At 38.1% G+C, this 11,887-nt stretch overlaps 1 protein-coding gene across 1 annotated transcript in view; it reads right to left on the bottom strand.

The window, feature by feature from the left end:
- The window catches only part of XPOT (exportin for tRNA), a 34,054-nt gene continuing 22,167 nt past the window's right edge, over nt 1-11,887 (bottom strand). Inside the window, exons 18-25 of the mRNA XM_007433407.4 lie at nt 11,159-11,444; nt 10,357-10,546; nt 7,386-7,502; nt 7,091-7,206; nt 5,026-5,073; nt 2,558-2,629; nt 1,886-1,942; nt 1-662 (exon numbers count right to left, since the gene is read on the bottom strand). Of these exons, the coding sequence (XP_007433469.1) occupies nt 636-662; nt 1,886-1,942; nt 2,558-2,629; nt 5,026-5,073; nt 7,091-7,206; nt 7,386-7,502; nt 10,357-10,546; nt 11,159-11,444 (913 nt within the window). The 3' untranslated portion in view covers nt 1-635. The remainder of the gene's footprint in view (nt 663-1,885; nt 1,943-2,557; nt 2,630-5,025; nt 5,074-7,090; nt 7,207-7,385; nt 7,503-10,356; nt 10,547-11,158; nt 11,445-11,887) is intronic.

Raw genomic sequence — 11,887 nt, 5'->3', positions numbered from 1 at the left:
AGTACACACGCAGCTGATTTAATGGCCAACATATAAAAAATAATTTAAGACAATTTAACAATTTCATTGAATAACATTTATTTGTTTGTATAAAAAGGTAGTGCCACATCCTGTTTCTGATTAGATCTATTAATAACTGTAATTAATATCTATTAATAACATTTTATATGTTTAGGCCATCCAACATCTATCTACATATAGGATTTGATTATTTTATTTTATTCCACAATACATGAACAAATGAATCTTGTTTCTAATATGCACATATTTTATTTAAAAATGTACACAATTTATAACCATTGCTATGTAATTTGGAGAAATTTATACATTGTTTAATTTCAAAATTAAAAAACAGCATTTTATTTTTGCTCTTTTAATTACAGTATACAGTTATCCAACATATTGTTTGAAACAGACAATCAGGCAACTTGTGTCGTCTTTATGCCGTTATGTGCATCAACCAGCAAAGTATAGGCAATTCTCCTGTATTACATAAGAAGGCTAATACACGTATGATTTATGCACAGAGAAACTAAAAAAAAAGTAAAATTGAATGGCACAGAAGTTAGCATTCCTATAAATTAATATCTGGAGTTCCTGATTAAGGGAAACAAGCAGAAATTCCAGTAGATTCCTTAGGGTTTTGCTCTTTGAAAGAATACCTGTTTAAGAAAATGTATCAACATTAGAATTTAAGAAAACACTACTGAAAAAAATCAAACAGAAAGGGATGTTACTATTGGCAGAAGCAAGTTTAAAGCACAATAGAAAAATTCTTATATATAATGGAAGGCAATCAGTTTGGACAGAGCCTCCAATGTGGACAGGACGTAGTATTGCACTGTACTGATTTGTAACACCAAAAACTACCAGTACTCTTCATATTTAATCTTAAAATGCAATGGTTTATCCTTCTGAGAAACAATGTTGCAGTATTTTAGTGTCACGCATTTAATTATGGATTTAAACTTAATATAATGCACTATGAACAACAAATAAAGTCAGTAATTTGTTGAATACCATTTAGACGTAAAATGTATTCATGATATAATGTTCTGCACCTCATTTAGTTGTATTAGAGATACAATTTAAATAATAATTTTTAAAAGAGTCTAATTATACAACACGGACTTAAAACTCTTCCTTAGATTTATTAACCAAGAGAGATGGAAAACAATTCCGGTCTAGATGTTGATGATACAGTGATTGAAATTGCCTTCAATCATTCAACTATCATTAATTTATAAAAATTTGCTCCCTTCCCCTGACAATATCAAGGTGAAATATAAAATATATATTAAAAACTTTTCCGTGAGTTTTCTTTAAAAAATAATCCTTTGAAATTGTGTGTAGGAGTTTGATAGAAGTAAAAGGAAGAAAGCTTAAGTCTCATACAGCCCCAAATATTTTGTGTGTGCGAATGTCTACAAAGAAGCATCTGTATGTGCAGTTGCTCACATACAGGTGTTCTGTGTGACCTGCCATGATCAAGGGACCCTTCCTTGCTATCCCTGCTGAACATGTGAATCTGAGCAGCCAGGGTGACCTAGCTTGTAACACTAAGAATGAGACTTGTAGGGGCCCATTTTTTTTACTATACTAAGCCTCTTCACGTGATGCAAGAAAGCTTCTGTATTGACATTCTCATATTTCTTACTACAAGAAGAATGATTTTAACGGTTTGCACCACATTGGTACATGTATAGCAAGTTATTATGGAGCAGTCATCCATTTAGTCATCTCTCACCTCAACCACCATTCAGTTCCACCTTTTCAAGCACAGCTGAATTGCTTGAATATTCACCATACAGTTCACATGCTTATTTAAGGAAAAATACAAGCATTCACCCTTGAAAGTCAAAATATAAATGTGAATTTAACCTACCTTTAAGTAGTTTTTAAAAACTTTAGCATCAGGCTGCTGAAGTGCTTGACAGAACTCCTATTTGGAAAAAAATGATATTTCAAGAATATTAAATTAGAAAAATACATACCTGAAAATTATTCAATCTGTTGCAATCTTACCTTTTTCTAGAAGAACTAGAATTAGTTAGATCCTGCTGCCTGCTGTGACAGTACCTCTAATACTAGATGCAAAATATAACTAGTTCTCTGTAATCTAATCGGTAATCTAAGCATCTAAGAGCATGTTTGTTTATGATGCTAAATGGAAACATCTGTTCTTTAGTTAAAACTGCTATCATATTTGCAGCAATTAGCTTCATGAGGCAGGGGACAAGAAATCTGGGTTCAGTCATCATAATTAGATAACATTAAATGAGTTTTAGGGTATTCATGCACCAATCCTAGTCAGCCAGGGTCAGTAATGTATTAAACTCAATCTTTATATAATTCGGTTATCTATTAGGACATACAGTACCGATTCCTTATAAACTCAGATTAATACTCTGCTCCAAAGCAGACCTTGCAATCACATTAAGCTGATGCTCCTCAAATGAAAAACTTTGTAACATGTAGAAAAACTTTAAATCAGCTTCAGAATATGCCCCCATCTACCCCCAAAGCCACATGCATTGAATAAAAAAAAACCCCTAACCTGTATTATTTCAGGAGCTACTTGCAATGAAGGCAGATACTCCTGTTGCAGATACTGGATACATTCAAGACCCTAGAAAAGAAAATATAAGCAGTGTTTTGACAGTGATTAGACATTCTATATTTCAAATCTGCTCCATTTTACGTCACACCTACTGTTTATAAGGTTATAGGTTAAGATTAATGCCAATCAAGGCTGAAGACTATAAAAAACAGATGAAAGACATTTCTGTCACTTTAATCATTTGACAGATTGAAAATTTGCCATTTTTAAAGTAAAAATCCTAAAGGGAAACAAAAAAAAAATGCTTCTTACAATTATGTATGGTATCGTTCAGCAACTCTGGCATGGACTTATCTAATGGCAGATGATGAAAGAAGTTCACTATTTTTGCAACCAGCCATTATGCAAATTAAGCTTAAATAAGCAGGCACCGAATATGTGTAATTTATTTCAAAAGCCTACATTGAGGAAGTACAATTGCAGTTTTCTGTCTGGATTTCTTAGTAGCATTGTCAGAACAAAATGGAAAAACAAAATCGAGAAAAAACTATCTCAAAATAAATGATTCAGAACGCCTGAGTAAGACAAGTTTTAGATATAACTAGACAACCTGTGACCTGTTGGTCATCGTTTCAGAGATATTTCCTTACCAAAACAAAATTATCATGAAAACTAGGGGCCTTAATGCTTTTAATTACTGATTTATCATTATAAAGAGTATGTTTAAATTATTAGCATTTTTTGTACTTTGGATTTTTAATGGAAAAATGAATTTGACCTTTGTAAACTAAATGATAATTCGATTTTAAACTTGATATAGTATTGCACCTTTGATTATCACTATCCCCTCTCTTGCTTTCTTGGATAATATCCAAAATATTTCCCATCCAGCTTTTGACTTGTCTTTTCTGCACATCTGATTTTTTGTTCTACTGTACATTAAAAAACCCCAGAAAGCTACAGATAGTAATTTAATGTTTATAATTAAATTCTATTGTAGAATTGAAACTTTTTTTTAAAAAAAATCCTGCTTTATTCTTCTAAAATAGAGTTTTTGAGTGATTTCTAAAATATTAGAAGCATATATAATAACTAGTTTAATGAAGAAAAAATATATTAAAGTTGCAGATTCACATGTAGGATTCTGGGCACAGTATTAGTGACATATTTGAAAACTATGTTCATTATACTTAAAGTTTAAATCCTGAATAGCAGAAATAAACTACTAGAATTCATACAAACTGTTCCTATAAACGATGTCTGTATGTTCTAATAAACCTGTAACTGCTTTTCCATAAATTCCATCAAATTCAGTAAAATCCATTCATTGAATCACATTTATCTTGCTTATTGAAAACATTTTTATCATTCTTGTTAATTTTTACAGAATTCCTGGAATGTCTTAATCCGCACATGCCTTTTTAAAGAAAAATGTTTGATTTCTGCCTTTTTCAGCTCCTCTGACTGAAAAAACAATTGCTGTTTACAGTAGCGCAATTTAAAAACATGAAGGCTAAAACATTAATTTTCCGGTTTTAATATTTGTTTTCTTAATCACTGTTATAAATATGTAGTATATGTCATTAAATGTTGTTCCCTTTCTCTGACGCACACACTCACTTTTGTTGTAAATCATATTTGTATTCTGCCCTTGAGTTTGGCTTGGTCTGATGTGCAGATACCTCTGCTGTGGGGGTGCAGAAGGGGAAGAGGCAAAGGAAGTCCCAGGTAAGGAGTGCAGAGATGCCACAGGAGGGTAGGGGAGGCCCTGGCAGACTGTGAGCAAGTTGTTGAACAAGCAAGTTGAACAAGCAGGCTGTGAGCAACCCTGGCAGGCTGTGAGGGTGGTGCTGCGGGACATGTGGGGAAAGACGGCAGGGGTGCGTGAGAGCACAGGAAGGCCAGCAAGGAGAGTGCTGGGGGGTGTGGGTGTATGTGCGAATGCAGGGAGGCCCAGGAAGGAGGGCACTGGTGGGGGCGTGCATGGGTGTGTGGGAATGCAGGAAGGCCAGGGAAAGAGGGCGCAGGGTGTGTGCAAGCACAGAGGGGTCCAGAAAGGAGGGTATGTGCATGTTTGCCAGCTCAGAAAGGCCTGGGAAGGAGGGCATGGGGTACATGCGTGTATGCGAGTGCAGGGAGGCCAAGAGAAGGAACTGTAACCTTACCTGCTAGCTTCCCCATTGACTTTCCTTCTGGGAAGCTGGCAGGGAGTGTTGGAAATGATAATCATGTGACTGCAGCTGAGCACAGTGGCGCAGCAGCACTGTGGCCACAACTTTGCCAAATCTCAATCCCACAGGAGTAATGGGTCCCGGATTTTGGATGTATACTGTAAATTAGCCCATCTGAGGTACCTTGTACAAAAATTGTTGCCGTATGATGCACCATTTCACCCAACTGAAGGATACAGACAAACACAAAAGTTTTAGTAATATATAGAAGGTAATTATTTTCAGGAGCCTTACCCTTTTGAGATGAATTGTTTTTAATGTCACTGCACATTCAGATAAAGTCTGTTAAAACAAAACAAAAGGGTTTCAGTTCAAATGTGTGAATATTACAGCTTAAATGTTTTTAATAACCTTTACCTTTTAGGAGACCAAGAGGAGGAAACATGATGTGGAAAAAACATGACATGCTCAGCTTTAAGAGATCTGAGCTATTCAAGAAACCTGTAAGTGTTACTATGGCAGCTGTCTGTTCCATCTATGGCAGATGGAAATTCTGCCATGAGATTATAAGGTTTTCCAGACAAAGGAATTCCTAGAGCTTTGAAGCCATGCTTTGGGGTGGAAAATTAATTTGTATGTATCAGTAATATCATTTGGACTTAAAGCCCAACATTTTTTGAGCACGTTTTAATCTGCACAGAAAACCTGATGAGATCCCAATCCAAACTCGGCAGGCTGAAATCAGTAGAAGCTCTGCATTAATCTGCCCATGCGTTGCTAGCCATGGAAACAGTATTTTAATGCTACCAAAAGTTGTGAATATCCCTCATACACAAAAAATATAGAAACCTAGAATTCTTTGAGATACCGTATTTATCGGCATATAACATGCACTTTCCCCCCTAAAATTCGGGGCTGAAATTCTAGCTGTGTGTTATACACTGATATACGTGTTGTATGCCAATGTATAAGCCCCTGTATAAGCCCTGCAGCTTCTCACCTCAAGCAGCAGGGCAGGGAGAATGGAGCCTTCATTTGAGCCAGGGCTGTAACCGCGGCTGCAGCCGTGCGCTTCCCCACCTCCTCCTCCAATTGATGGCACTTAAACCATGCCTCCTCTGTTTGCAGTCTTTAGTAACATCACCCATGTGGTCTGGCACTTAGCATGTCAGAGCAAAGTGCCTCCCCGAAGGGCCTTGGTGGAGCAGGCCCCATCCCGTCCCAGGCAGCGCATCCCTCAGAAGCGAGTGAGCCCTTTGCAAGCTGCTGCCACACTGGGGTACCCAGAGCCGGAGGTGCCCCTGGCCGGCAAGGGGCTCGTGGCCATGGAAGCCGCCACGCAGCTCCTGGAGCTCGGGCCTGCCAGGAAGGGCACCCTGCGGCCCCTGGGCGGAGCCAGGAGGAGCCAGCAGCCTCCCCACCATGCAGCTGTGATCCACGGGCCTCAGCTCTCACCTGGAGCTGTTCCCTCCAGCTGGCCAGCAGGCAGAGCGGCTGGATTTGGGATGGAGCGAAGGTGGGTTGGTGGGTGGATGCAGCTGGCCCGCGAGCCCGACTACCCAGACCCCTGCCAGACGCTGGAGGTGGTGGCTCTGCAGACCAGCTGCAGGAGTGGGCTAAAAGGCCTTCTGCTCGCTGAGACCACCCAAGGGGGCCCGAAGCCTTCTGAGCAGCCGCTCTTCCAAGCATGGAGCTCAAGCAGCCCAAGCTGCCCCTTTGAGGCCTGCCATGGAGCGTCCGAGGAGGACAGAGTGCTCCCATCTTGCTGGCTCCTCGTTCAGGGTCCTGATGCCAGAGCTCTGCCTGTGAAATCTTTAGCGCAAAGTCTGTCTGGCCAAAGCTTTGCTCTGACACACTGAGTGCCGGCATGTGGAGGTGATGTCACTAAAGTACTGCGAGCTTCCCTCCTCTCTTTGCAGCGTTCTGGCGCGTAGTAATGAGTCAGAGCAAAGTGCTGGCGCTTTGCTCTGACACACTGAGTGCCAGACCACGTGGGTGATGTTACTAAAGACTGCAAACAGAGGAGGCATACCCTAATAATAAATTACTGTACCCCCCAATCCACTTTATTTTGCTTCCAAGTCATTTGTTTTAAATTTAAGTTTTTTTACTCAAACTTCCTTCTTAAAATTAAGGTGTGTGTTATACACCTGTGCGTGTTATACGCCAATAAAACAGGTAACTCTTAAGCTTTTGGATTTGGGCAGAATTTAGAGGCCCAAATTGGCTCCCATATTTTCTAGGCAACAAATGTTATCCAAGATTCCTAGTTTTCATGCAGCCCTAGGCATAAGTTACCAGTAAATAGCATGGACATATTTAGCAATTTCTCAATAGAATCAGATGATACAATACCTACCAATACTGTCTGTGCATCTGCCAAGTCAAATGTTTGTTTCAAAGGTGCTAAGAAACATGCAGGAACAATATGTTTATAGACAAAGTCAGCAAAACCCACAGGTCCATCTTTGCCTCCTAAAAAAAAAAATTATGTTTTTATCAATTCCTTCATCCACTATTTAGGAAACAGGCTTACAATAATGCGTTATGATATCAACCTATTATCAGTGTACTCCAAATACATATATTGAATGCATATGGTAAAAAAAAAGTCTGTATTAAGTTTAACCATCATAATATGAATGAAGGCTTACCCCAAAGTTCCACCAATTTTGAAAGAATGATAAAGCAGGTTTTTTGAGCAATAGGATCAGGATAGTCAACTGCTCCTTGAATGATTGTAAACAGCACATGCTCTACATTCTCTGCACCTAGAAACAAGAAAAATAGTACAATTTAGTAATATGTGATTAATTCTTCTGAATCATAAAAAGACATTTGCAAAGACAGAAAAGTTTTCTACATATAAACGAATACAAAATGCCCCTCCTTCAAGGAACATATGCATAATTTTATACTAGGAACTATAGTGCATTTGGAAAGTATTCAGACCCCTTTCACTTTTTTCAATTTTGTTATGTTGCAGCCTGATACTACACTCAGTACCCCATAATGACAAAGTGAAAACAGAATTTTAGAAATGTCTGTAAATTTATTAAAAAGGAAAAACTGAAATATCACATGCAGTTAAGTATTCAGACCCTTTGCAACAACACTTGAAATTTAGCTCAGGTGCCTCCCATTTCTCTTGATCATTGCTGAGCTGTTTCTACACCTTGATTGGAGTCCACCTGTGGTAAATTAAATTGATTGGACATGATTTGGAAAGGCACACACCTCTCTATAGAAGGCCTCACAGCTGACAATGCAAACTGTATCAGAGCAAAAGCCATGAGGTCAAAGGAACTGCCTGCAGAGCTTAGGATTTATTGCAAGGCACAGATCTGGGGAAGACTACAAAAAAATTTCTGCTGCACTGAAGGTTCCCAAGAGTACAGTGGCCTCCATAATTCTCAAATGGAAGAGGTTTGGCACAACCAGGACTCTTCTAAGAGCTGGTTGCCTGGCCAAACTGAGCAATCGGGGGAGAAGAGCCTTAGTAAGAGAGGTGACCAACAACTCGATGGTCACTCTGACTGAGCTCCAGAGATCCTGTGTGGAGATGGGACAAAGTTCCAGAAGGACAACCATCACTGCAGCCCTCCACTGATCTGGGCTTTATGGCAGAGTGGCTAGATGGAAGCCTCTCCTCAGTGCAAAACACACAAAAGCTCGCTTGGAGTTTGCAAAAAAGCACCTGAAGGACTCTCAGACTGTGAGGAACAAGATTCTCTGGTCTGATGAAACCAAGATTGAACTCTTTGGCCTCAGTTCTAAATGTTATGTCTGGAGGAAACAGGCACTGTTCATCACCTGCCAAATACCATCGCAACAGTGAAGCATGGTGGTGGCAGCATCATGCTGTGGGGGTGTTTTTCAGCAGCAGGGACTGGGAGACTGGTCAGGGTTAAGGGAAAGCTGAATGGAGTAAAGGACAGAGATATCCTCAATGAAAACCTGTTCCACAGCACTCAGGACCTCAGACTGAGCCGAAGGTTCACCTTCCAACATGACAACGATCCTAAGCACACAGCTAAGACAACACAGGAATGGCTTAGGGACAACTCTGGGAATGTCCTAGAGTGGCCCAGCCAGAGCCCTGACTTGAACCCTATTGAACATCTCTGGAGAGACCTGGAAATGGCTGTCCACCGATGGTCCCCATCCAACCTGATTGAGCTTGAGAAGATTTGCAAAGAAGAATGGCAGAAAATCCCCCAATCCAGGTATGTAAAGCTTTTTGCATCATACCGAAAAAGACTCGAGGCTGTAATTGCTGCCAAAGGTGCTTCAACAAACTACTGAGTAAAGGGTCTGAATACTTAACTGCATGTGATATTTCAGTTTTTTCTTTTTAATAAATTTACAGACGTTTCTAAAATTCTGTTTTCACTTTGTCATTATGGGGTACTGAGTGTAGATTAATGAGAAAAAAATGAATTTGAACAATTGTAGTATCAGGCTGCAATATAACAAAATTGAAAAAAGTGAAGGGGTCTGAAGACTTTCCGAATGCACTGTATATCCATCTTCTTAAACAGTTCAGCTAGATTATTTTGAATTACAAGTTGTAATTCAAAAAACACTATGGGTACAATTAGAATTCATGGTATCATCAGAGGGGCCTGGTTCTCTTTTTAATGATAATCATATTGTGCTTCCAGAATTAAAAATCCTAATTTTGAGCCTTATTCAAATGATAAACTTACACTTTGGGATAATTCTGGTTTGAAAATTGCAGGTAAATCTTTTTTATATATATTCATGGGTCATAAATTATCTTAAAGAATATTAAATATGTCTTTTATTATTTGAAGATGACATTAATTCAATGCAAGTTTTTTCTTGTTTATTGGATACCTCAGAAAATATTTAAAAAGGAGTGGTTGTCAAGTTCATATGTAGGAAGTGTAAAAAGATGGAGGAGACACACATAAATGGCTGGCTCCATTGTTTTAATTTAAGATTAATAAATATGTTAATATGGTTTTGGGAAAAGTAATATGGTTTAAAATCGTGAATATAATTTTGATTATAGTCTTCAAATTTGGAATTTTATCAATACATTAAGAATTATGTAGTTAGCAAACATGTAGAGTTTTACAGTACATCTTTTATGATGGAAAACAATGTCACTCTGCATTTGCAATTTTGGACTGCTCTCTGCCTGAAAACTGGTTTTCTGCTGATCTTAATGGAAAGACTGAACAATATTATTCCATGGGAAAAAGGTTAAATGGCATGCTTAAAAACATATGCTTTTAAAATGTATTTTATTTTTTAAAAAATATATATTTTGTTTTTCTTTATTCCTTTTCCCCAGTCTCTTTCCTTTCTGTATGTTAAGATAAAAATAAAAAACCTTAAAGTCTATTTAAACAAGGAGATATGATTTATAGTAGAAAATGTAATTTGCTCCTGATAAGACTCTATACATACAGAATCTAACAGTATAAAAGGCCATAAATCTAAATACATTTATTTTGAAGAAGCTGCCATTCACATAAATGTGTCTCCTAACAAAGAAAACGAATGACTAGGGTATTCCCCACCCCCAGTTTTCTAATTCTATCACAGTTAAAGTATCTGTCTGAAAACAGATTCTCGTTATGACACATGTCTTACCCTGATTTGCTATGACTTCACTCATTCCACTGCCAGTGACTGTTTGTAGAAAGGCAAAGTAACTCCTTCGCAACATTTGCTTTTCTAAAGCAGCAGATTGGTCATTGTCTTCAGCAGGTTGGTGCAAGACTTCAAAAATAGCATGCAGTAATGGCATAAACATTTGTTGGAGAAATGGGGAGACTTGGGTCTACGGATATGAAAAATATGGCTAATTAAGTTTATGATGAGCAAATACATAATGCAATAATAAAAATGGAAAAAATTATAAAATGGAGTTTGTCACTGTTCCATAAAATAAGTTCAGCTGTAATTCTATGGCTTGAATCTAACTCTATGCTCTTTAATCATTTCCTATTTGTGCTTTTATTATTTTAAGCAGGCCAAGCTGGAAACAATGTGGTTTGCCTGAACCTTGGACATGAACATCATGGTTTGAAGTGGATTTCAGTCCTCAATGTGGAGGCATTGCTACATACTCATGGACTTATGATTTGCTTCTCATTTAGTCTTAACAGCAACAAACAGTGCATTCAGAATATGTGCCTTGCGTTCTGGTTTTTTTAGTAATTTTTCTTTTAGTATTACTTTAGTATGTTAGTATACGAAATGGCTGTTTTGTAAAGTCACTCTCTGGGAGAGATGGGCAGCATATAAATAAATTAAATAAATAAAGTAAGTAAGTAAGTAGCTGCAACCAACAAAACAGCCATTTTGTAATGGGCTTAGAGCAGCTATTTTATTAAATTTGAAATGGATCAGTATATACAAAAAGATCGAGATGTTTAAGATGGGCTCTTACCTTGAACTTTGCGGTGATCTGATTTATGAGAGGAATAAATTCTTGAAGATCTTTTGCTTCACAATCTTTGAGCATATGTTCAGAGGCCGATGGAATGAATGGGAGAACTTCTTCCTCTAAGCAAATAATCATTCGGTGAAGAAAGGTGCGGACACCGCTTCTAAGAACTTCCTTCTGCAAGGGGCAGCTGAGAGCTGGTAGAAATGTTTGTAAGCAGTCGAGATACACTTCTGAGCACCCACACTGTTTGACTGTCTGCTTGTTGCTGAAAGCTTTGCTAGTACGGCTATGCAAATGAAAAAGATGTATTACACTATGCTTTCTGTATGCCATACAAAACAGATTCCTAGGATGAGTTATTTGAAACGATCAGTTAGATTCTGTTCTCCTTTACCCTTATGGTTTATTTCATCTAGTAGAAAAGGGGTACTCAGCTTAGTCCAGGAAGTTATAAATTCCTCTAAACAAGATGAAGTGGTTAGCATCATTTTAGAAGTTTAGTACTAAAATAAAATAGCACTGAACTCAGAAGATCTAAACAATTATAGCCTTATTTTATAATTATAATTATAGCCAACATCATCTTCCTGGGCAAGAGGCTTAAGTGTGTAGTGGCTGATTAGATCCAGACACTTTTGGAAGAAATTGATTTTCTAGTTCCATTTCAGCTGGGTTTGGGCACTGAAACTGCCTTCTTAACCCCACTGGATGATCTTTACCAGAAGACCG

Source organism: Python bivittatus, unplaced genomic scaffold (assembly GCF_059951505.1).
Source record: "Python bivittatus isolate LINGU-HERP-01145 unplaced genomic scaffold, Pbiv_v1 ctg000330_np1212, whole genome shotgun sequence".
Classification (NCBI taxonomy): Eukaryota; Metazoa; Chordata; class Lepidosauria; order Squamata; family Pythonidae; genus Python; species Python bivittatus.
Note: the sequence above shows the minus strand (reverse complement) of the source record. Positions and strands in the feature narration are given on the sequence as shown.